Consider the following 27,021-nt stretch of genomic DNA (forward strand, 5'->3'; position numbering starts at 1 on the left):
TATGGGCTTCTATAAAATCTTTGTCTTTGATATCCCCACACCCATTGTTATAAGTATACTGTATATGTCTCAGCTACATCAAGAGCCTTGCAATTCCACTAGGTGCTAGTCTTCCCTTGGCACTATTTGCCTTATGATAATGTATGTTTTCAGTCCTCTGTTTTATTTCATATTTTGCCTTTGGGAAACTTCCTGGGGAGTAATGCTTTTGGATGTACAGTTATTTATATTTTTCAGAAAAAAATTTTCTCAAAAGACTTAAAATAATATCAACTGGTTGGGCCATTTAAAATTCAAAAATGCGTTTATTTTGCTTTTAATTTGTAGGGTAATATATCTTAAATATAATACAACTTAACATTCCTTGATGTCTTCTTCAGAATTCTATGGAAAGTAAATAATTCATTATATAATTGCCATATCTATAGAAAATATACAGAATGAAAATCAAATGGATATTTAGAATCAGAAAGCTACATCCTTACAAAAAATAAACCCACAAAAGCAAGCATCAATTTAAACCATAATTGCCTATGAATCATGGAAATTTTGATTTTGCAATGTTACTTTCACTGATGTCATAGAGAGATATTTGTGTATTGCTGATTCTTATCAGCATCTTCTTTATGCCTATAATAAAACCCCAGATATTTGAGAATCCAGTCCACTGGGATGATCTCAAGCATCTCAAGCAGAGTGAACCAGAATTCAGGAAGAAATACCCCCTTCTGTATTACACTAATCCTTTTCCACACATTAGCACCCTTCCTTCCCAACCAAAAGACCCAGGAGAGAAGGGCAGTCTCTGTGCTTCCAGTGCCAAAGCAGAAAAGCCACCCAGAAGACAAGACATGCAGGCACCAGCGTGGAGTTAGAGAATGTGCGTGCAAGTCTGGGCTCAAAGCAAAAGCTATTTGTGAACCTCCCTTATGAAAGACAAAGAAAAGACTGAAAGATAAATAAGAAGTCTGACCAAAAATAAATACACATGGACATAATGCTGAAAATGGGTTGAGAAAAAGGACAATGAATCTTTAAATTATCTTCAGTATGTTTTTTTAGATAAATAACTGAAGTTTTTGATGATTGCCTCCAAAAAAGCCTGATAAAAATATGTTCTATAGAGAATATAATATTCATATGCATAGCAACCAATTTATTAAAATGTATCATCTCATGATGTCATTGGACATTTATCTCATATGATCCATAAAAAAAGTAGACATTTTTTCATCACACTGTTTTCAGTTACTATTCTTATTTCTCATTTACTTATTTACACTTATTTCTTCCCAACAATTCCCTCCTTTTTACTCCCTTATATAAAGTAAACCACAGTTTTCTGTGGCAGTAGGTCCAAAGTCCTTTGGCCTGCAGGATTTCTACCTCATATTTTAACCCTACATGTCCTTACCTCCACTGCTTTCTGACACTAGCCCTTAACTTCAGCTAACTTGTCTTTTAGTTGCCCTTATACCAAGTTTTCTTGGTTGCTGACTTTGATATATATATATTGGTTTCTGCCCCTGGTTCCTGGCATAGAGTTTCTAAATCCCTTAGAATCTACTAGGTGATAGATTTGCCAATGAGGCAAATGCTTGGTGGGCTCCTGGATGGGGGCTGGTCACCAAAAATACCAAGCCACGATTAGAAGCCTGAAACTTTCAGCCCCACTCCCCATCCTCCAGGAAGGGGAAGGGGACTGGAGATGGAGTTTACAATCAATCATGCCTATGTATAAAGCCTCCATTAAAAATTCTCTCAAGTATGGGATTCAAGTATACGGTTCAAGTAAACCCATCTACATACAAGGAAAGTGGCTTACCCCAACTCCACAGGGGCAGAAGTTTCTGTGCTTGGGACCCTTTCAGACTTTGCCCTATGTATTTCTTCATCTGGCTGTTCATCTGTATCCTTTATCATATCCTTTATTATATAATAAACTAGTAAATGTAATTGTTTCTCTGAGTTCTGTTAGATGTTCTAGCAAATAATTGAATTCAAGGGAGGAAGTCATGAGAACCTCTGATTTGTAGCCATGTTGGATGGAAACTATGAATAACCTGGGGACCTACTACTTAACAATTGGCAACAGGAATGGGGAGGAGTCTTGTGAGACTAAGCCGTTAACCTATGGGGACTGTGCTAAACCCAGTTAGTGTCAGAAGTGACTGAAATTGTATGACACCAAGCTGGCATCACAGAGAATTTCTTGGTGTGGAAACAAAACAAAACAAAACAAAAACCCCCCATATATCTAGTGTAGGAAGTGCCGGGAGCGTGGTACTTCTGTAAGAGTGCAGAAGAAACACAGGGGAAGTGAGTTTTTCCTTTACATTTATTTCAGTCTTTTTCCAGTTATTCAAACCTAACCATTCTTCAAATTATAAATTTTGTAATCACTTCCTTCATGAAGTCTGCCCTGACTACCTTTGGGTATAAGGAAAGAGTGTGGAGTGGAATGGTTTCAGAGGGCTTTCTTGAGTATCAGCTGGAAGCTCTGCCCTTGCATCAGTGACACAATTCTACACCCTTGTTATTCTTCTTTTTTTAAATCCCTGAAGTAAGTCCATGTGGAGTTCTATTACTTGCTGTCAAAGAGGTTCAAATGAGAGATGTGGCAGGTACCACATTTGATGATTGTCTTATACTGTCCTCAATACTAACGATGTAGCGTGTACAGCAGAAATGCTCAAGAAATATTAAGATCTGCTCTGTCCAATGTAGTTGCCACTAACCACATGGGGCTTTGGGGTACTGAAATGTGACTAGTATGGACTGAAATGTGCTAAGTGTAAAACACAGACACACACCACAAGATTTCAAAAAACAGTGTAAACTATCAATGTGTTCTATATTGATACATAATGAAATAATATTTATATAAATATTTAAATAAACATTAAAATTATTTTAACATGTTTCTTTTTATCCTTTTAATGTATTTACCAGAAAATTTAAAATTACATGTGTTGTTCACATGAAATTGCACTAGACAGCATCGATTTAAAATGACTTTTTTAAAAATCAGAAAACATGGGAGGGAAAATTCCTATCTCTCAGAATTTTTAGGAACTTACAGGAAAATTTAAAGTTGTATTGTATCTATTTAGAATGCCTTTGGGTACCTAGAAATTGATATTTTAGAGAGGGTTTTCTGAGAACTTTGTCTGTTTATGATATATGAGCTTAGATCCATTCTTAGCTATGTTATTCTTCTCAGATATATAATTATATTTAAGTTAACAACCATTAGAAAATACCAGCAAATAAAACATTATTGCTCAATCATATGTACTCTACAGCAAATCTTTAGTGATTGAAAGTTGAAGGCAGATACAGGATTATTTTATTTCATTTTGCTTCAATCACTGAAAAAAATTAATGTATTTGAATGCAAGTCACTTTAATCTTCAGGCTTGAGAACACGATCAATTATTTCTGTTACAAGTTATTTCAAATAACATAGTTTTTTAAGTTTCAACATAACTAAGTTTAAAAGTTAAATTTCTGTCAGAGGGTTTAGTATGAAATGACTCAGTCTCTGAACACATTAAAAGTATAAATATTTTATGAGTTTCAGCTGGAAATTTATACTGCATGCCAAAGAGAATTTATCATCAATACAAGCAGTACTTACTTGATACTCTTGCAGGTTTTTCTGCTAAAAAAAAAAAAAAAAAAAAAAAAAAAAAAGAAGAAAAAAAGTTTCGTTTAACTCTGATAAAATGCAAAGAAATTATACATTGATGGACTACATGAAAGTATCTCACATCTTTTGACTTTCTTATTGCTTAATGTAATGTAAGAATATAACTATTGCCTGAGAACATGGGTCTTTGAGTGTATTAATTGTTTTTATGTGAAATATAATAAAAGCTCTTAATTATTATAGATGTTACAACATGTTTACATTTTAAACGCTTACTAAAATCAGCAGGATTCTTGTTAAATTAAGTGTTTTGGTTCAACTTTAATTATAACTAAGTTGAATAAAATTACTTTGTATGATGTAATTAATGTAAATATTTGTTTAAGTTTCCAAATTCCATAAAATGTATCATTAAGAATTATTTTCCTTTCAAAGGTAATAATGATGAATAACTAAACCTAAAAAAGCAAAATCAGTTTAATTTTTCATAACCATTTGCCTAGTTTCAATGAGAGACTATAATTCTTCAAAGTAGTATCTTTCTACATTAAAGTGTATGTATGTAGGACAAAAATATAAAGTGAGATGATTGTCCCAAATACCAAATACTGTAACAGATATTCTAACTTCTTGGAAAGAAAAAAAAGATTGGTAACATCTACATTGTACTATTAGTCTATTTTTTTTCCTTAGTATAGTTGACACATAATCTTACAAGTTTCAGGTGTATAACTTGCTGATTTGACAAGTTTATAATTATGCTGTGTTCATCACAAGTATAGCTACCATCCCAACATTAGTCTAATTTAAAGGGCCAGACTTGAAAACATAAATTTTTAAAGGAATCTGCATTAAATGATTTACTTTGAGACTTGCAGAGTTTTTAGTATAAACCTAGGGATTATAAATTTACCGAAAGTGGTTAATGCCAATAGAAAGGTTTTTAGAAAATTTTTTTTTCATTTGAGATACTTATGGATTTAGTTATATTACAGCTGCATACCTCATGTATTCAAAACACAAAATAATTTAGAAAAAATACTTCAGTAAGGCTCATGTGTTATTATTTTTCCTTTAAAAATACTATCACTGACTAAAAGACAAGAACTTAAAAAGGAGTACAGTAAACATTTACTGAAATACAATGAATTATCTGTTGGATGAAGGAATGAATAAGAATCAACAGGCTCCAGGTTAGTCTTGTGCTTTCATATATAATAATTTGTCCCTTCTGTGTTTTCATAATATAAAGATCTTGGAAATGATGGACTCACACAGTGGGGTAACAAGGGAGTTACCACTCTCTTGGAAACATTTTTTCCTTTAGGGGTACAATTTTTCTTTGGGCTGCCCTGATTCCTGTATATGCCACAGTGTGATAGAGTAGGGAAGTGGGATCGAATGGATTTAACCGTTAAGTCTTTGGCGTCATATTTACTTTGAGCCAAATCCTGTCTCTACCAGGTAAACACTCTGAGATGTTAGATGTTCCTTTATCGCATTTACCTTATCTTTAAATTGGGCATAATTGGGCCTGTTCTAAGGATTAAATGAATAGGATTAGTTAGGAAAGGATGTACCAGTGGGTTTTTTAAATAACATATCTTCTCATTCTTCTGGCTAATTATCCTAAAAAATGCTAGGCAATATTTTAAAAGTTAAGAAAGTTGAGATATAAAATTTATGGCCCTTTATACTTCTACAGATTTGGTTTGTTCTTAATCTAAATTTTACCATCTAGTATGACTGATAATTATATGTCTAAATTACTAATGACTATATGTCTAAATTTTATATGTAGCTATGTCCTTTCAGTACGTCATTTCAGGCGTACATAATACACTAAGCAGAAAGAAGGAACCAGTAAAAAACAAGACTCATTTCCTCTCTCCACACACTAGAGATGTATATATTTGCTATGAATGAATATAATTGTTCAGTTATGGCATGTTTACTTAGCACCTTAAAATTTAAAATATTTAAAAAAAAAATTAAAAAAAAAAAAAAGGGCGCCTGGGTGGCGCAGTCGGTTAAGCGTCCGACTTCAGCCAGGTCACGATCTCGCGGTCCATGAGTTCGAGCCCCTCGTCGGGCTCTGGGCTGATGGCTCAGAGCCTGGAGCCTGTTTCCGATTCTGTGTCTCCCTCTCTCTCTGCCCCTCCCCCATTCATGCTCTGTCTCTCTCTGTCCCAAAAATAAATGAACGTTGAAAAAAAAATTTAAAATATTTAAATACCATTACCTTTTGAGTTAATTAGATTTTTTAATTTTATTTTTTATTTATTTTTATATTTTTAAATTCTTTTTTTTAATGTTTATTTTTGAGAGAGAGAGAGAGAGAAAGACAGAACACGTGTAGGGGAGGAGCAGAGAGAGAGGGAGACACAGGATCTGACGCAGGCTCCAGGCTCTGAGCTGTCAGCACAGAGCCTGACGTGGGGCTTGAACTCCCCAGCCTAAGATCATGACCTGAACCGCTGTCGGACACCCAACCAACTGAGCCACCCAGGTACCCCGAGTTAATTAGATTTTTAAAAATTATATCACTTGGATTGCATAATTCAGTTATAACATCCATTTGTAGTTTTTTGATGATCAAATCACCAAAACATGTCGTTCTTATTTTAGGTAAAAGACACCTCCGTTCCATGTGCATGCTGGCATTTTCCCTCCACCATCCACTTCTTGTATTAATTTAAAGGGCCAAGTTTAGGTAATAAAAAGGTATTTATAATTTTGGCTGTATTTATGTAATACATAAAATAATTCTTACTCTATTTTTACCACTATATCATTTTTGACCTTATGCATGTTACTAAAGTCTTTTGTAATAGAGAAATTTATCTTCTCGTATGTACTAGAATATTCTATTGAATGTTTATGTTGTTAATAGTTTTGATTTCTTTACGTTGGCTACTTTTACACTGAAATGTAAACTCCCTGCTAGATTTCCCACCTCTCCACTTCTGCTACTAGCAGAAGTGTATAGCTGCTAGACTTCTTTGCTTTAAAAAATTTAGTTTTAATGCAAACATAATTTAGGCACCTCCATACTAACTTAGCAATTGAATATTTACAAAGTTGATTCAAGATTACCTTTTGTCACATTGTGTGATTGAAGACTTTCTTTTCTTGTTGAGACTGTTGATAAGGAAAATGTAAATTAAACTACAAATTTTTAAAGGGAATTTTCATAAAAATTTTGGCTCACTTCAACCAAGCTTTGGGAAAATGGGAATATTTAAATGTTGTAAATATTTTCTCAGGATGATTTAAAAATTTTTTCTCTTCTAACATCTAACAAAAATAAACGTCACCAGTAGAGATTGTTTTGTTTGCATAAACAGGGGTATAACATGATTGCACTGATTACAGTATTTAAACTAACTAGAATCTGCGAACAATTGGTCATCCTGAGTAACTGAAATTGAGGATAAACTAAAAAACAAAAGAAAACATCTGTCTTCTTTCATAATTAACAATCTTTTCGATATGTCTAAGAATGCTTTCTTCTTGATCCAATAGAATATTTCTCTGGTAATTAAGGTCTTTGCAAGTTTTTTCAGATACCTGCATTGAAAATCAGTGATTATCATATTATCTTTTATCTTTTACAAATAAATACACCCAATGTTAAGAAAAATAGCAACTTTGTGATGCAGCTTCTAGACTTGTTGCTCACCGATGGTGCAACACATATTTGTTGGGACTGGCCTGCCATCCACTGTTCCTTTGCCATGGCCGTTACCACATATCCACTGATTATTTTCCACATTTCTTTTTTAAATGACCTTAGCTCTCATCATGTACACAAATAAAAGTTTTATTTTAAAGTGATATAAATAATCCTCAACTCAAATATTTTTGCTTCAGGGCTTTGCATTTCACTTTTCAATCTTTTAAAAAATTACCTTTTTCTTCTTTAAGATGTTTCATTTCTGTTTTTTCTGTAGAAAAAAATGAAGGTAATTTTGAATCATATATCACATTTATTCATAGGTCTTCCTAAGGTTTGGAATTAAATTTTGTGTAGTTAATATTCACACTTCAGGTATTATATGAAAAGAATTCTATGGTATTAATTTAGAAATAGCAGAACCTAAATTTCTCTCTTTTTGCATATGTAATAATAACTGATATCTACACCTCTTGCATGGAAAATCCTATAGTGAATTGTAATTCTGATATATGCTTTAAAATCGCTGCCCACATTTTCATGAATTGCTTTTAAGTGGCATAATTTACATAATTCTGTGTTTTTTTTATTTCTGTGCTTTTATTGTTAATTTGGTGCATATGTCTTTAAATGTCATCTTTACCTTTACTTTCTTTTTCAGGTTTTTCAATTTTCTTCTTCCCTAGGAGGGAAAATATAATAACAAGAAATTATCAGTTTAAAAAACATGAGTTTCTTACTCAATCTTGAAGTAAACAGTTGGAGATAGGACTTAATCCCATAAGTGTAGGGGATTCACATCTCTGCTTTTGCAAGATGTGAAGGAAGAGGGTACCTCCCATGTGTGAGAACATAGGTATTTTTGTTATGTTTATTTAGCTTGTATTCAGTCACCTGTATGGCAGAGCCCCTTCCCTTTTTCTGTCTTTTTTTTTAATGTACTTTGAAGTAGAGTTAAAGCAAGCCATTCATTTATTAAATGTTAACTAGTAACAACAGGAAAAAAATCTGAATTTTCAACTGTTTTCTTAAGGAAATGAGTATTTGACTGGTGTTATGGGTGCTCAATAAATAAAACAATGGATTGAAAACAATGAGAGTCACAAAATATCTCCAAACCAAAAGCGGACACAGGCTTTTCAAAACACTTTTGGTTGATTGATGATTTTCTTCAACTATATTTATCAGACAAGAGTGAGAAGAAAATCAATATGTAATGAGTGACAAGTAATTATGTAGTGGGAATGTTGCATATGTTTCTTATTTAATACTTAACTGTTGCAAGCCTTTTGGGAAGTCATTTTGCCTGTTTTATAGGTGAGGAAACCAGGAAGCTGAACTGGGTAAGGGATTTTCCTAAATGTTACACAGCTAGATAAAGATAAATTTACATACAGATCTGTTTCAACTGATCTATGTTACCTCCTTTGGGAAAGTAAATATTTACCTGATTCTATGATTTCTGATGTTTCTTCTTTAGAAAAAAAGAAGAATATATAGAAAAAGAAAAGGAAAGAATAATTTTGTATTTCAGTAGCATACAACTGAGCTTTACCTCCAGGTATATCCTATTAAATTCCACCGGTAATGACAATAAACACATATACTTAAAATGAAAAGACACACTGGTAACTAATATCTCTGAAAACTGTAACTAGAAATCTATTTTGAAATTAGATCTACTCTACAGACGAATCTAAAACAGTCTAATTCTATATAGTAGAATGAATCAGTTTGAAGTCCTTTGCTTAGTTTTCTTAATTACAAATTATACAGCTCTGTTTCACAAACTTTTAACTTGATCTTCATACATATGTGCATGCATTTATTCATTGAATATTTATAAAGCCACTACACATATAAGAAGTTATACTAAATGTAATAGGTGGGGTCGTGGGATGAGACTGAAAAACATCTCAGAAATAAATTCAGCTCATGGTGACTATTGTCAGAGTAGTGAGACAAGAAATAAAATGCTGCTTGTCTTTATGATAATATAGAACCAGCCTTTCTTTTTGTTCTTTCAGCTATTTCATAGACCTATAATATTTTAAAATATAACATGGCAGGTTTTTAAAATGTATTTTTCCTCACAATTCATTTAAAGTGATAACATTTTCTATAAACCTGATACATTTGATTTTGTCTTCCATAACTTTTCTGGAAGCTATATTAAAAATTCAAGAAAAATTGATTAACATATTTTATAATAATGAAGATGAAAGATGAATAATGAGTCATAAACAAAACAGTATTTACAAGGGATTAGCATTCTAGTTTTGACTTTCAACTGTTAAATTTTACAATACTCTTTATATCCATAGAAATAATAAAAACTAGATGTGCTAAAGATTTTCTCCAACTCAAAGGCAACATTTAATATTTTAACATAAAATTCATTTATAAGAAAATTGTTGCTGCATTTGTAAGGAATCTGTCGTGATACTTTTAAGGAACCAAGCTATTCCTTGGCATTTCAAAACTTTAGATATAGCTGCTAGATTGAAATGCACAGATTTTTACTCCAGGTTAAAGTCTGGGTCATGATTTAATACATAATAATTTCATTTTTATGAAATTACACAAAACATAAATTTTCAAAACTATATTAACTGTTATATTCGTATTATTTCTTGGAATGTCAAAATAAAACAGTGATTCTGAAACTAAAAACAATTCACCTTCAGGCTTTCAAAAAGTAAGATAATCAAAGGCTCATGTACTTAAAATTAAATAATTGGAGACAGGTATTATGTGTTCTAAATTTTCCGAACTCAGAAGCAACTATTAGAGGGATCTCCATACTGTGTTTACTCAATACATCCTCACAAACAAAAGGAAGTACATAAAAGAAAGACCCAACCACTATTTTCCACACAGGCATTATTATGGTAAATGTATTAATTACACAGGCATGACAACAGAAAACATTGTAGGCATTCTCTCACATATCCTGGTATAGTGTGCTAATAGGTGCCCAATAAAGACATGTTCAAGGATAAATGAACACAACATACACATTATTCTTTGTCAATCAGAATCTTTGTCAATCACCAGATTTACATAGGTGATCATATAATGACTATCGCCTTAATAAACATACCATCCTTTCTCTGCTGCATATAAACTCCAAGGGTTATAAAATTAAAATAATTAAATAGCAAATTTTTTAACATTCTACACTTACTTGTAGTTGGTTTGGGTTTGTCTAAAAAGTAAAGAAGAAAAGAAAACCAGTGGTCAATTTCCACCATAGGTAAAATATCAGTCATTTATATTCTTATTTCTGTCTGAGTTAAAATAGGAATAGGCTAAACTTATATTAAAATAAGCAATAGAAAATGCCTTTTGAGGAATTTTAAAGTTATATTCCTAATGAATTCTCTGTAGAAGAGATTGTACAGCTTTCAAATATAGAATCCTCTTGGTCTCTCTTTATCCCTATAAAACCTCATGTTTGATTTGATGCAATATGAATGCTCACAAAAACTTGAATGCCTTACTATTTCTAAATAGCATAAAATGCATATTACACCATCATCTTTGCAGAATACATGTTAACTTTAATTCATATTAACTATCTAAGTCCCCCAATACAGCATTTTAAATGAAGAAACTGATTTTATAAAATCTCAGGGGGAATAAATGAGTGATAGATGAAAACCACAAAACTATACCATCCAAATACATGACCTCTTTCTCCAGTATTCCTTGTCTTCTGAAACTGTTAACTAAAAACATTATGCAGTCATACACCTAAAGATCGATTTATTTATAAAAAAGTTTACAGCATGTGGTCATGACTGTGAACAATTCAAATCACTCAAAATTGGATCAACTAATTCTAATTCATTAACTGCGGGAATATAAATTGATACAACTTATATCAGAGAACAATTAGAATTATCTATAAAAATTACATTGTATATACCATTTCACTAAAACACTTTAAGAAATTTTACTCCAAAGATAAAGTAACAAAACTAGACTGGTAGATATATATATATATAATTTTGTATCATTATAGAAATCTTGTTAGACAACCTAAACATACCAATCAGAGATTAGTTAACTATACAACTATCTAATAGAATACTATTATTTTCAAAATACATTCAAATTTTCAAATTTGAAATGTAAAATTCATTTCAAATTTAAAATTTCAAAATTTGAATTAATTTTTACATTTCAAATTCAAATTTTGTATTTGAATGTATTTTCAAAATACATTCTTAAATAGAAAAATCTGGGACATGGTAACTTATAGAGTATGTCATAATTTGTGTAAAAAAATAAAAGTGGGGATATATATTTATTTTATATAAGCATGTTTGTATATGTATATTATGTGTATATGCTATGTATGTATGTTGCTAGAAGGAGACAATAAGACATAACAGTCATTACCTATTGGATATTTTGGAATAGGAACTGGTAGAATAGGGAAAAAGAGAGGAGAAGGAGGTATATTTTCACAATTAGTCTCCTATAGTGTATGCCTTCGTGTTTGAACCATGCCAACTATTATAGTTTTAAAATTTGAGTAGTATTTTTTAAATATTAAGCTAGCAATTATATATTTTTATATTTAAGAAAATATATCAAGCTGAAATTCATGATTAGTTTTCAGTAAAATGTAATTTGTGCAATTTGGCAAGTTATTTTACAATACTATCAGCAGTGAATTGACTTAATCAGTATGACACATGACATTGATATTGACAACAGTGAAAGGTGCTTGTGAATCATGAAATCAAATACTATTTTGTTAATAGTGCTGTATTATAACCATAAGAGACTCTTAACTATAGAGAACAAGCTGAGGGCTACTGGAGGGGAGGTGGACAGGGAGTGGACTAAATGAGTGATGGGTATTAAGGAGGGCATTTCTTGGGATGAGCATTGGATGTTATATGTAAGTGATGAATCACCAAATTCTAATCCTGAAACCAATATTACACTATATGTTACATTACTAGAATTTTAAAAAAGACGTGAAACCAAATATACTGCTGTATTATAACAGTATGTTTGGCAATCCTATACATACTGGTTATAATACTCAGCAAAATGTATGATTGTCAGCTTATCTATATCAGATAAACTAGATTTTGCTGCAAAACCACAAGACTAAAAATTACCAGGACAAAATGAAAAACAGTTGTAGGCTTTGTTTTAATTTTTAAATTTAATACAAAGAGGCAATTAAGACAGAATGTAAAAACACCTGTTTTTATAGATGGAGATTCTTTTTCTTGATGTTCAGCTTTTTCTAGAAAAAGAAATAAAAAATTAATTGGCAATCTGTGGATTGTTTGTGTAGCAAGCATTTCTTATTTATGTGTTTACAAGTGGTCCTCAGTTTATATTGGAAGCATGCCCTCAAAGTCATTTGCACGCTGGAACTCAGAAAGCATATTGCCATAGAAACGCATTATAAACACAGTCAGGTTCATTCTCAGGGCAACCTGTAAGATACAAAGGTACTAGCCCTCTTGAGGCCACGTGGTATAGGAAGAAGAGGCTAGACTACGACAAAAGGAGAATAAAAAGAGGATTTTTCTTTCTCTGCTAAAGGTAGAGTCATTCCTTAGGGATACTTTAAAGCAGATGACATTTCTCTTTGGCATTTTACAAGCTCCCCTTTGTACCTCTCTGACTCCTTCTAGTTCCTTTCTTGCCAGATCAGAAGTAATTTGTGCTGGACATTATTTTATTGTTGAAAATTGAACCTAGACCCACCCTATGCCAGAAAGTACCACATTTTGTATGTTTGTTTTCCTGGACCTCTTTCTCTTTCCAGGTCCAGTTAGAACTCTCACAGATGAATCTGTTAATTCGAGGACATGACAAATGGAATCAAATGTGTAATTGGTATCTCTCTTAGTCACATGAAAAATATTTGAAATAAAAAAAAATAGATCTCTCTCCTTCATCAAAAGAGGAATTTCAAATGAAACCATTATGGGTAGGATACATTGAATGGAGTTGAGGATATTTGGATCATTGCCAAGTGTTAGTTCTTTCTAATCACCCTGGGTTAGTCCTCCTGAGCTGTTACTGATGTTTATCTGTCTTTTTCTTCACTCACTCCTGAATTTGGAGATTCTAAAAGTATTACTGTTTCCCCAACGTCATGCACCAGCAGTGAAGTATGTGAGAAGATGCGGAACCTATGTTGTCATAAGACTAAACTGGATATTTGTAAATTAGAGATTGATAGCATTTAAGAATACAATTTCATGAACTTAATTTGCATAAATGTTAATATTAAATAAGCATGCAAAATAAAATAAAATTGAAAACCTGATATTCAACTTCTTAAACTGTCATAATAAAGGCAACTACAAAAGTATAATGGATTACAGTAATAATAATCATATAAAAATGCATATTCAAAATACATGCAACAGGTTCCAGGATGTGAATATGTTCTATTAGGCTACACATATTTGCATATTATCTCCTGAAACCACCCATATAGTCTCCTAATTGATCTCACCCAATTCATCTTGGGATGGGGTCAATCCTTTTTTTGATATAGGATCCGGAGCATATTTGAGCAACAGCCAATCATGCTTTCATTGAAGTTGTTTCATATACATGACATTCAAGGACCAAGATCAAAACTTGGAGACAATTTTGGACTTATTTACTATCTATGTGACAAGGAGCCTATTGCCCTTCTGAGCCTAATAGTCACCTATTAAACTCTCTGTCACTGTAATCTCTGTATCATTCCTGAGCAGTAAAATGAATGATCTTTTAAGTTCACACTCCTAAGAAAAGTTCATGATTTTAATAAACAAATGGTAATATGATTACAATCTCATGGATTTTGAAAAAGCAAAGTCTACCTACAATATAATTAATGCTACTTAAAACAAACAAAACAAAATCAATATGTGGTTCATAACACTGATAATTGTGTATCATTTTATTTTCCTTTGTTATTCACTGTGTGTGTTTGAAGGGTTGCCTGTTTACCCTAACTTCTTAGTGGTATTTTACAGCCTATAAGGAATCGCTCTTTTAGTATTAGTAATGGTGATACAACTTCCAGAGATTTCTTCTGGATAATTATAGCAAAGTATTAATTACTAATTACTAGGGAAAGGCAAAGATGTTAAATCAAAGCTATTGCAAAACCTTATTTTGTCATCTATACAGGTAATTTAGACTTAGGCAACACCAACATTAACAATTAAAGAAAAAACAAGCAAAGTGTTAAAATTAAAATAGCCAAGCATTAGTTTTCAGATTTCATTCTTTTCATCTCTTACTTGTTGGTTTGAGCTTGACTGTAAAGAGTGGAGAAAAGTAAATGGCATATTGATGAGTGCAAACCTTTGAAAAAATAACTCTTTAGCATCTGTGTTTATTTCTTCTTAGTTTTAGATTCTCTTCTTATATTAAGCTATTCCATTCTCTCTGAGCACTATCCTTTCACTGTCAGCAAATATATCAATTACACTGCTTTCTGAAAATTTATGACACACAGAATGTATGCAAAGTTTAAAGCAATCTCTATATTTGGCACACAAGTACATTGGGCTAGCTTCTTGATAATCTCTAAATACCCATATAACTAAATGAAATACTCATGGGGCCACATTAACACCTTAGGGTGCACATTAGAGGAACATTAGCTGAAATTATGAGCTTTGACAATGGCTGTAATAGAGTACAAAGGACATATGAGGTCTTGTGTAAATGGCCTCATAAGGTTTCTTTTTTTTCCTCATGTGTTAATAGTATATAATTATATAAATAATTAGTTCTTTCCTGAATTCTATTATATTTTCCACTGAGAAACTGTATTTAAATCCTGATTATCATGATTCTCTCAGTTAAAATGAAAAAATTACTTCACAGACTTTTTCCTTTGAAATGATTTTTTTTTGTAAGAAATGGGACTCTATTAACTGTCAGTTGTCCAGGTGGGTAGAATTTCGATGTTGGAATTCAATGGAAAAGATTCAATGGTTTAGGATGTCAGGTGAGATGAAGACTCCATTTTATTCATCCCTCTAGGAAAGAGGGATAAGTGTGTATGTTCCTTTTTTTCTCCTCACAGGGAATACTGAGAGATGAACTATTTTAATATTATATGCTCTGGCGTGTCTGGGTGGTTAAGTCACTTAAGCATCCAACTCTTGGTTTCAACTCAGGTCATGATTTCACAGTTTCATGAATTTGAGCCCGGCGTCAGGCTCTGTACTGCCAGTGTGGAGCCTGCTTGGGATCCTTTCTTTTTCCCTCTCTCTGCCCCTCCCCTACTTGTGTGCTGTCTCTGTCTCTTTCAAAATAAATAAATAAACTAAAAATAAGTTAAAATGAAATAAGATTAAACACCTAATAGTATATGATAATCAATGTATTACTTGGATTATTTTATGAGTTATATGCAAGCTTAGATCAAGCACACTTAAAAATTAAATTATATCTCTTTAGTTTTCCACTGTTAATTTATTGAGTATATATTTTAGTGATTTATAAGAATTCAAAATCTTAGAATTTATACTGAATTTATAAGAATTCAAAATCTTAGAATTTATACTGAAACTATACACTTCAGTGAAAATGTGTGTGTGTGTGTGTGTGTGTGTGTGTGTGTGTGTACCCATGTAACATAAAGCTGATACACAGAAGAAAAATATGAAATATCTTACCTGGTTTTTCTATTGTAGTAGCTTTTACCTGCTTGACAACTTTTTCTTCTGTGATAGGAAAAAATTTTAACACAAGTAGGAAATTTAAATACATTATTATAACAGTGACATAAGTCAACTTTGATATTTTGTATTCTCTTTGAAATAACACCAATGCTGAGAAAAAGTTAGCTGTTTTTCCAAAAACACAACAAGCTATATCTTCTATTCAAATTGGATGGATCACAAAGAAAAAGTGTCCAGCTGCAGACATCCTTTGCAGCTATCCTACCATAAAAGTTTTCCTAATTGGAATCATCCCCTAACCTGTCAATATACACCCTATTCCTTGCCTTCACTGTATTTCACTGTATTTATCTATGCAGGGGTTGTTTTGTTTTGTTTTGTTCTGTTTTTTTTTTTTAATAAAAAAACACATATACTTTTTAAATAATTGAACTGGAACAGGAAGAAGCATTTTTTTAATTTTTCTTGTGCAAAATACCTCCCTGGGAACCCAGGATTAGCCTAGGGACCCAAGGGTTTTTTTGTTTTTGTTTTGTGTGTGTGTGTGTGTGTGTGTGTGTGTGTGTGTGTGTTTTATCGTGCAAAGCTGGGGAAGGGCAAAGTGGTACATTTATGGGATGTCTTCTGTTCTCTATGTTTTTATAGACATAATCAAAGAGACTTGGATCGGTGTAGAGAGATTATTAAAATGATCCTATGTAAAATGAAACTTTTCAATAATTCAGCAGTGGGAATTAATCAATTAGAACGTTTCCCTGGGAAGCAGAATTTAGAATACGGATATTATCACTAAAATAAAAGAAAGGTGTGGCTGGAGGACAGTGTGCTTGCTGTATACTTGGAGACTAAACTCTCTCACTCTCTGTATTTCAGCTCAAAATGACTGACATTTGGGACAGTCAAGAAAATAGCAAGATTTTATTATTCATTAAATGAGGAGGTTCTAAGGTTCTGATTATGTCAATATAGATGGTTATTCTTGGTTCCTCACACTACAGCTCTGCTTTTTCTACTCCTATAGCTTCTTTTGTTGGTGTGTCATGTATTATAAAGCATGAGCAAATGAAAGCAAATGGACTCAAATCCATTGTAAACAGTTTTCCTGAAGTAAAAATTTTAGAAGTATAAGGAAAATGTTTCCTAAGATATGCTTACAGAAAGTATGCTTTTACCTTATTAAAGATTCTGGCCTAACCCCATTTACAACTTTGGGTAAACAATTCAGCCTGGAATGAAGCACAATAACTGAGGCTTGGGACTGCCCCAAAATTAAAGTCATATTTAATTAGCGTAAATGAAAACTTAAAAGTTTTTAGTCTTGAATAAAAAACAATTAATACATTTGTTTTGGCAAATTCTGTATCTCTCTTTCTGAGCAGAACACACTGGCTTACCTCTACTTTCTCCAAAATGTAAGACCAGCGTTGAAAAAAAAAGAAAGTGAGGCAAAGATGGAGGAAGGAAGGAGGAGAGGAAACAGGGAGAAATGTTGATTTCCTTTTCTTGGGGGGTTTGAAATGTAAGATGTCATGTTTGAACGAGCCGTTCTGAATTGTAAGTTTCCCAAGGACATCTTGTCCCATGCAGAACAGAAGTAAACCATGGAGCCCATCACCTCAGTGCTGGAGGTGATGATCTTACTCAGCTAAGTATCTGATGAGAAGGGATAGACTGTGTAGTTACTGTTACAGGTCAAGTCCTCAGTTCAAAAAATGTGGTGGAGATGACTAAAATTGGAGATGTTCTAGAAGTTGGGTGACTTAAGACTTGAATCGTCCCTAAAAACTTTAGATTTGACATGAGACTCTTCATTCTGCTGAAACCAGAACATGGAGAGACAATTTTATACTATAGACACCACCTGCAAAATACCTGGTTTACCATGAGAAACAGTCTTTTCCGGTTTTGCTCTGTCTTGTTCTGAAAATAATAAAAATAAAATCTTTTCAGATGTTTAGAAGCTTTATAAATTAACATACGGCGATTTTTTTCTCTGTTCCATAGGCCAGTGATTTGTTTAGCAGAAAATAATAGACACATGTCGGAAATATGTCCACACAGAAAAAAAACTGTTTCTAAGTTTTCATGTCATTTCAGTTTAAGTGAAAAATTTAATGGTTTTGGTTGCATGAAAACAATAAAACAAGAACTCTTACTTACATTTAAGTACTTATATTTTACAAAGGATAAGTTGTAACAAAGCATAAATACTAAAGCATAGATAGCAAACACATATTACTGGAAATATTTAAAATGTTCTTGTCAAAATTCTATGTAAGCATTATAGATAAAATTAATACATGTCCTATGTATTTGAGTTTTTTTCAGATGAAGTTCTAAAGGAAACATTTATATATAAAAAACAGAATCAATTAAATTACCTGCAAAATTGTGTTATTTTCCAATAATAAATAAAAGTTTGAAATGGCATTGGGCCTAACTAGAAGTTTCCAATGGTTTCCGGTTTAAAAACAAAGGAAAATGCAAAATGTTTCCATCTGCTAACATTGAATTGCAGCAAAAAAAATACCGTCAGAAAAATAAATCATAAGACCGTACTTAGGCATTCATAAGCCTTGATACATTAACAGTATATTATTTATAAGAACAATTAGGATCAAGCTTCTGATCAGTTGCTAGGTAAGTTTTGGTGAGAATTAAAAGGGTCATATAGTGTTGTATGTACATTTAAACTTGGATTCTTGAATTTGTTGACATTGAGGAAGCTTGGTATGCAATTTTTTATAGTGAAGAAATAGCTTCCATGGAGCCTGAGGGTTTTTTTTTTTTAACTTGCCTCAGGTCAGTGGTTAGTTGGTACCAGAGCTAGGACTTAAACACTAAATAGCAATGTAAACTTGGAAAGGTCACTCTGGTTTTAGGTCAATGTTACCTCTTCATAAAATAATCATTAGTCTGGGACAATTTCTTAGTGGAAGTACCCAGAGTTTTGAGTTAATGTGACATGGGCAGAATCCTAGCTCCAACATTTATTAGCTGGAAAACCTTGGAAAAATAAATTATTTCTGAATGGAGTCTATTGAACTGTTTCCACACACATTAAATATGAATAATAATTGTCATGTTCCATGTGTCTCACAGTATTATAATGAAAATAAAAGTCCTAAGCTGTTCCTTAGCTCCTAACAGGTGTTTAATAAATTCTTGTCATTTTTCTCTTCAAATCCCAGTAGTCTGTGATTTTGTCATTGCTATGTCATTGGAAATAAACCTACAAATTAAATATGATAATACTAGGGTTGAAGGACTCCCAGACATGTCTCCTGAAACCTAGAGTATCTGCTGTGGTCCATTTAAATCCATATTCTAGGTGTTTTTGCCTACAGAATATCCCCCTTCTCAGCTAATCCAGTGATATAAAACCATACTGCGCAACAGAGTAAGAAAAACAATGAGGCTCCGGGACACCCTGTAAATCTCCATTGGTGGGTGGTAAGCCTCTTTTAGTTCTAAAATGAAGGCAATATCAGCTTTGTATCTATTTAAGAATAAAAATATTTTTTACCTGGTTTTGTTTCCTTTTTTACTTGTGACTCTAACGGGAAACAAAAAGGCAGAAATTTTAAAATCTGAAAAAATAAACTAGAGCACAAATTCATTTTTAGAAATTATTTTATTCTGTTTACCATTATTAAAAAGGCAGAATTTTACTAAAAATGATTTCAGTTTCCTGCTGGTTTGTTAGTGCTGGACTATTGTTTTAAGTTTATTTATTAATTTTGAGAGAAAGAGAGAGAGAGAGACAGAGAGTGTGTATGAACAGGAGAGGGGCAGAAAGAGAGCGAGAGAGAGAGAATCCCAAGCAGACTTCACACTGTCAGTGCAGAGCCTGACACAGGGCTTGACCCCACCGACCAGGGGGTCATGACCTGAGCTGAAATCAAGAGTCAGATGCTTGGGGCGCCTGGGTGGCTCAGTCGGTTTAGCGTCCAACTTTGGTCAGGTCATGATCTCACCGCTCGTGGGTTTGAGCCCCACGTTGGGCTCTGTGCTGACAGCTCAAAGCCTGGAGCCTGCTTTGGATTCTGTCTCCTTCTCTCTCTGCTCCTCCCTCCACTCGTGTTCTCTCTCTGTCTGTCTCTCAAACACAAATAAACATTAAAAAAAAAAAAAAAAGGTCAGATGCTTAGCAAACTGAGTAACCTAGGCACCCCAGAGCTGGACTATTAAACACACAGTAGTTAATATCATGCCATGTACTTATCTGTCATTAAGTTGCTGCTACTGCTGATTGATTTCAATTCGAAAAATCTGTTTTCTCAAGATGATTATTGTGGAGTATAGTTTCAATGTCAGTATAAGGTAAATGATTTGATGGCGGAATAGGGAGAGTATCTTTGAAATATATCTAATTAAGTTCTTATGTGATTTAGAAATTTAGACAAACAGAGTTATGGTTTGAATTGTACCCCACAAAAAGATATGTTGAAGTCCTAATCTGCCAAATATCAGAATGTGACCTTATTTGGAAATAGAATTGTTGCAGATATGATTGGTTAAGTTAAGATGAGGTCATACTGGAATAAGGTGGGTCCTTAATCCAATCTGACAGGTGTCCTTATAAGGAGAGGATAAGAGACACCAAAGGAGACACAGGGAGAAGAAGGCTATGTAATGGTGGAGGCAGAGCTTAGAGTGATGGATCTACAAGCCAAGGAACCAGGACTGCTCACAACATCAAAAGCTAGAAGAAACAAGGAAAGATTCTCCTCTACATGTTTCAAAGGGAGCATGGCTCTGCTGACATCTCGACTTTGGACTTCAAGCCTCTAGATCTGTGAGAGAGTAAATTTTTGTTGTTTTAAGCTATCCAGCTTGTGATACTTTATTCCAGTTACCCAGGGAAACTAATAGATTTTGGTACCAGGAGATCAGGTGCTGCTGTAACAAATACATATAAATATGAAAGTGGTTTTGGAATTGGCTGATGAGAAGAGGCTGGAAGATTTTTGAGACACTTGATTAAAAAAAAAAGCCTAGATTGCCTTGAAAAGGATATTGGCAGAAATACCAACATTAGAGTCTATTCTGCTGAGGACTTAGAATTGGTAAGAGCTATGAAGAAAGCTTCTGATAATTTAGAAAATACGTATATCATCATCAAATACATATATCAACAAAATATTCCTAGAAATAGGAATGTTAAATGTGCTCCTGGTAAGGTCCCAGAAAGAAATGAGGAATATGCTATTGGATATACTTCAGGGATGATCTTTGATATAAAATGGCAGACAGCTTGGCTGAATTGTGTTCCTCAGATAGAGTAAGTGAAACTGTGCCCCCTGGGGTTAATGAAGTTGAAACTAGGAGAAGGTTTAAAGTTTGTTTTTCAGAGAACGGTTTCCTTCTAGTTAGCTATTGTGTCTTTTCAGACTCCACTAACAAATACACTAGCTGTCTCCACAGAGGTCTGGACTCAAGGTCAACTTACATGATTCTCACCTATGAACAAACAAGGCTCTGAATTCCTTACCTGAGAAAACAAGCCTAAGACCCCATCCAGGTTAAAGCAGCTCTCAGAGCATGTCCATAGCCCCTTCTTCTTGTCCTAAGGTAACCTCCTGACGTCAGGGGCTGAATTTTGTCTTGTTCTGGTGTTAAGTCCCCACTCCAGAGTGAACATAAGATGGATGTTACATATATGTTTGCCTGGTTCACATGCTCCAGCGTTCCTCATGAATAATCATAAGTTCCCCACCCCTTTCACTAATATGTATGTAATCTCCTACCCTGAATCTCCCCTTTAAAAATCCCCACTCCTTAAATGGGAACCTGGGAGATGGTCTTTGGACATCAGTTCAAGGTTGAATGAAGCAACCTTTCCTTTCCAAAGAACATCTGTATTGGCTTTCAAGCAGTGAGCAGCCAAACTAGGGTTTAAGTAACAGAGGTAGAATTTATAAGTGAAGAACATGGTTTAGCTGAAGAAATTTCCAATTAAAGTGTGGAAGGTGCAGCCCTATTTCTCCTTGCTGCACATAATAAAATGTGAGAGAGAAGATAAATTGAGGAGTGAATTGTTAATCAGAAAGAACCAGCACTTGATGATTTGGAAAATTCTCAACCTATCGAGATAGTGTGCCCTGGATACAGAGCAAAGAGAGTGGCCAGACAAACCTGTAGGTCCAATCTACCCACCTAAGCAGAAGGTAGGAACAGAGGTGTAGTTATGAGGAAAGATCTGCAGAGGACACTCTTTGTCCAGTGACATGGACCCTCATGACTTGAATGCAGAACTGGTCATGTTTGTGAGAATTCTATACAAGTAAAAACAATGCTGGCCTGGACAGGAATGGACACACAGAGAAAAACAACTCCAAGAGAAGAGCCATGGATTCAAAGACCTGGGCTGATGGGAACTCCTTGGGTAGAGAGGGCAGGGCTGCCAGCTGGGGGGGCTCTATAGAACAGCAGAGCTAGCACCCAAGCAGGCCTAGAGGACACAGTACTCAGTCAAAGAAGATATCAGATCCTGACATCTAATGGAATTTTTCCTGCTATGATTTGGATTTATTTGGGACGCATAACCCCTTCTTTTCCTTTTAGTTTTTTCCCTTTTGAAATGGGAATTTCTATCTTAGCCTGTTCCACTATTTTATTTTGGAGGCAGATAATTTGTCTTCTGTTTTCACAGATGGAGAGAAATTTTCTGTGAGAAGAATCATACCCTGGGTTTCACCCATAAATGCTTAAGATAATGAGATTTGGGACTTTGAATTGATGAATTTTGGACTTAGTTGTTGCTAAAATGGTTGTGACTTTTACAGATGTTGGAATGAGGTGAATGTATTTTGCTACATCTGAAAGACATGCATTTTGGGGGGGTAAGAAGATTGGCTTTTATGGGTTGAATTGTGCTCCCCCCAAAAGATAGGCTGAAGTCCCCACCCCCAGTACCTCATAAGGTGGCCTTACTTGGAAATAGGGTCTTTACAGGTGTAATTAGTGAAGATGTAGTTCTATGGGAGTATGGTGGCTCCTTAATCTAATATGTCTAGTGTCCTTACAAGAAGAGGAGAAAAGGCAGAGATAAAGACACAAAGGAAGAAGATGCCCATGGGATGACACAGGCTCAGATTAGAATAATGCAACTTCAAGCCAAGGAACACCAAGCATTGCTCACAAACACCAGAAGCCAAGAGAAGCAAGAAAAGGTCCTTCTGGGTTCAAGAGAAGCATGGCCCTGATTACACCTTGATTTCAGACCTCTACCTTCCAGAACTGTGAGAAAATAAATTTCTGCTGTACTAAGATACTTAGTTTGTGGTATTTTATTACAGCAGCCTTATAACACTAATAGTTGGCAAACATGAACAAAAGTTTTAATTGTTTTGAGAATCAGATTGTTGTGTATTCTTTATAAAAAGTCTGCTGCTTACTGTAGCCCTCAGAAATGTTCATCGGACTTAGAAGAGTGAGGGGAGCTGTTTTTCCTGCAGGATGTCTGTGTCCTAGAATAAAGAGCAAAAATAGGGGTTTTGTAATTGGCTCAATTAGTCAATTGTTTCTTCCGTTGGTGGGAATGCAAACTAGTGCAGCCACTCTACAGTGTGGAGGTTCCTCAAAAAATTAAAAATAGGATTACCCTATGACCCAGAAATTGCACTAATAAGAATTTACCCAAAGGATACATGAGTGATGATTCAAACCCCAATGTTTATAGCAGCACTATCAACAACAGCCAAATTATGGAAAGAACCCAAATGTCCATCAACTGATAAATGGATAAAGAAGATGAGCTCTCTCTATCTCTCTGTCTCTCTCTCTCTCTCTCTCTGTATATATATAGATACAAATCTTTCCATTTACAACAATGTGGATGGAACTGGAGGGTACTATGGTAAGCAAAACAAGTCAGTCAGAGAAAGACAGATATCATATGATTTCACTCATATGTGGAATTTGAGAAACTTAACAGATGACCATAGGGGAAAGAAAGCAAAAATAAGATAAAAACAGAGAGGGAGGCAAACCATAAGGGACTCTTAAATACAGAACAAACTGAAGTTTGATGAGGGTAAGGGGTTGGGAGGGTGAGGAAAATGGGCGATGGGCATTGAGGAGGGTACTTGTTGGGATGAGCACTGGGTGTTGTATGAATCATGAGAATCTACTCCTGAAGCCAAGACTATATTGTATGTTAGCTAACTTGAGAATAAATTTAATTAATTAATTTATTTATTTATTATTTATATAATTTATAAATATATATAAATATATATAAATAAATATATAAATTATAAAATTTATATAATTATTTATATATAATAAATAAATAAAATTATTTATTAATTAAATTAATTAATTAATTAATTAAACCATATCAATTTCTCAGCACTTTCTCCATTGTAAGTACATTGTTTTCTAGGAAGAGGTAGAATAGATAAATATGCTTTATGTTTGTCTTATTTTAAAGAGTTAATGAAAGATAACATTTTTGTATAATATTTGCACTAGGACACATTAGCAAAGGAGTAATATGATATTCTTTATAAATATGTAATGCAAGTATGAGTCTATATATAAAATATACATACCTGGTTTCTCTTCTTTTTTTACTTGTGGCTCTAAAAATATAGAAGATTAATAATGATGATTATACAAAGATATTTATTTCTTGTACTTAGACATATTTCTTTTACATATTGTTCATTGTTTTTTAATCTGCCATATTAGTTTTCTTCTTTTTATGAATGCAGCAAATTGATTCAAACAGACAAATAAAGGTTCCTTATTATCAATCACAGCATGAATTATTTTAAGACAGAATGAAAATGTGAACTAAGATTTTTATGAGAAGTTAACAAAAGGTATTGCTTTGTATCTTCAGTGAACAAAGGATGAGAGAAAATTTTAGCATAGCATATTCTCAGAAACACAGAGGATATTAAAAATACAAAGGATATTAGAAATACAAGGATATTAAGCACACTGTCTACACAAAGTAGTTAAGCCTTTGATTTTAAGCAAAATACTCAACTATGAAGTCAGAGGATGAGTAAAAGCATATGTTTAAGATTTGTTTCATTTATTTATTTTTTGGCATGCACATGACATACGTGGAGGCTTAGGCTTGACTTCTTTGCCTAGAAAAAGTTTAAAAATTATTAGAGAATGAGTCATTCAATTGTTATTGAATTGACCTCAAATGTGATAGAATATTACATATTTGAAAATCTAAATAAAACTACATACTCCAACTATTTTTCTTTTTTAAAATTCTACAGGATATGTAATTTACTATCCACACAAAATCACTAATTGAAAAAATTATTTTTAAGTAATGAAACTTTAATTTCATTGCACCATTAAAAAATAATTTGCTCACAAATTTTGTTATCAGTGTTAACTTTTTAGTCTAATATTAAGATAGAGCACATAATTTTAATTTGAAAAATTACTTTTATTTAACCCTTTATTGTTGAAAATAAAAAAAAATTAGACTTATTGTTTTCATTTCCATTAATACTATTAATGTTATCTGTCCTAGTATAATACATTAAAAATGACTGCTACTGAATTTGGAACTCCAAATGACTAAAAATACATTATAGGCTTTTATTGCATATTGTATCCCTAGTGTAAGGATTGACAAGTTTTCTATGAAAGATCAGGTAGTTTGTATTTTTGGCTTTGGGCCATATGATCTCTGCACAACTCTACAGTTCTGCTCTTGTAACACGGAAATAGACATAAATAATATGGAAATGAATAGGCATGGCTGTATTCCAATAAAACTTTATTTACAGAAAAGACTGGTAATCAATCTATAGACCATTGTTTGTCAACCTCTGCCTTATCCATAGTCAGTTTCAATTTTCTTTATTTTTTATCTCAACAAAGATTTTGACAGTAAATAACACCTACTGTAAAACACCTTCCCTTACAAATGTCATCCACTACCTTTCCATCATTGTTCAACTCAGCTTCCTAGGAATGTCACCTTTGTTATGCTTTTTACACTTCCTGATTCCCATTTAATCATAAATTCACTAAAATCTAGCTTTTATTCCCACCATTTTGTTTATCAGGTCTCTCTGGTCACCAATCCCCCCCTTCTTGCCAGTACCAATGGATATAATTAACTATATTGATCACTTTTTCCTTTTTAAATTCCTGTTCACTTGATTTCTGATTCGTCCACTTAAAATTACAGAAAACAGACAAAATACACAAAACACTGGCTTTAAAGATATTGAACATAGACAACAAAGGACTGATATTTAAGTGGTGGGAAACAAATGAGGTGTGTCCTATGATTGTCTCAGCTTAATGACTTAAGTGAATTATAAGGTCTTAATGCAGAATGGAGCTGAATTGAGGAGATGGAGCTGGAGTCTGGGAAGACCAAGACAACTAGAGATCACAGGTCAGAATCACATAAAGTAGAGCACTGCAGAGAGAATAAGAAAGAGAGAGAAAAAGAGATAAAGCAAGTTCTAGGGATTTGTGGAAGGCCCTCTTAAATCTTCAGATGAGTGCGAGCCAGCATAAGCACACGAGTAACGTACCTGAGACCAGGGCAAGAAACAATGGAAACAATACCATAGTTCTCTATAGTAAGCATTAAAGTTGGATAGTGTCAGTCTTCCAAGTTTGATATTGTACTTCAGTATTGTGTTGGCTATTGTCTTTTTCCATTCCATATAAATTTTAGAGCCAGTTTGTCAACATTCACAAAATAACTTGCTAAGATTTTGATTGAAATTTCACTATTTTATAGATCAAGTTGGAAGCAACTGACATCTTAACAGTATTGAATCTTTTACTTCCCAAGCATGCAATATCTCACCATTTATGCAGAGAGTTTGATTTTTTTAATTTTTTTCCATCAGAGTTTTGTTTCCTTCAATTTTTATTTGGCTAACTTCTACACAGGGCTCAGCTCAGCTATCTTTTCTTCAGAAAACCTATCTGAGGTTGTTGGACTGTGTTCCCCTTTTATGCACTAATATTATCTTTTAGATCTCTGATCATGTTAATCACAATCTACT

General features: G+C 33.3%; 1 protein-coding gene and 1 long non-coding RNA gene across 2 annotated transcripts in view; one reads left to right on the forward strand and one right to left on the reverse strand.

Moving 5' to 3' along the window:
- TRDN (triadin) overlaps positions 1-27,021 on the reverse strand; it is a 389,767-nt gene that overhangs the window by 24,874 nt on the left and 337,872 nt on the right. The window contains exons 25-37 of the mRNA XM_045499455.1: positions 25,087-25,113; positions 24,565-24,594; positions 19,533-19,562; positions 17,879-17,926; positions 16,001-16,048; positions 14,612-14,629; positions 12,556-12,600; positions 10,516-10,536; positions 8,776-8,802; positions 7,972-8,010; positions 7,564-7,599; positions 6,749-6,793; positions 3,641-3,664 (exon numbers count right to left, since the gene is read on the reverse strand). Coding sequence (XP_045355411.1) covers positions 3,641-3,664; positions 6,749-6,793; positions 7,564-7,599; positions 7,972-8,010; positions 8,776-8,802; positions 10,516-10,536; positions 12,556-12,600; positions 14,612-14,629; positions 16,001-16,048; positions 17,879-17,926; positions 19,533-19,562; positions 24,565-24,594; positions 25,087-25,113 — 438 coding nt within the window. The remainder of the gene's footprint in view (positions 1-3,640; positions 3,665-6,748; positions 6,794-7,563; positions 7,600-7,971; positions 8,011-8,775; positions 8,803-10,515; positions 10,537-12,555; positions 12,601-14,611; positions 14,630-16,000; positions 16,049-17,878; positions 17,927-19,532; positions 19,563-24,564; positions 24,595-25,086; positions 25,114-27,021) is intronic.
- The window catches only part of LOC123608967, a 68,125-nt gene continuing 53,910 nt past the window's right edge, over positions 12,807-27,021 (forward strand). Inside the window, exon 1 of the long non-coding RNA XR_006717545.1 lies at positions 12,807-12,905. This is a non-coding gene — a long non-coding RNA (uncharacterized LOC123608967). The remainder of the gene's footprint in view (positions 12,906-27,021) is intronic.

This window comes from Leopardus geoffroyi, chromosome B2, assembly GCF_018350155.1.
Source record: "Leopardus geoffroyi isolate Oge1 chromosome B2, O.geoffroyi_Oge1_pat1.0, whole genome shotgun sequence".
Taxonomy (NCBI): domain Eukaryota; kingdom Metazoa; phylum Chordata; class Mammalia; order Carnivora; family Felidae; genus Leopardus; species Leopardus geoffroyi.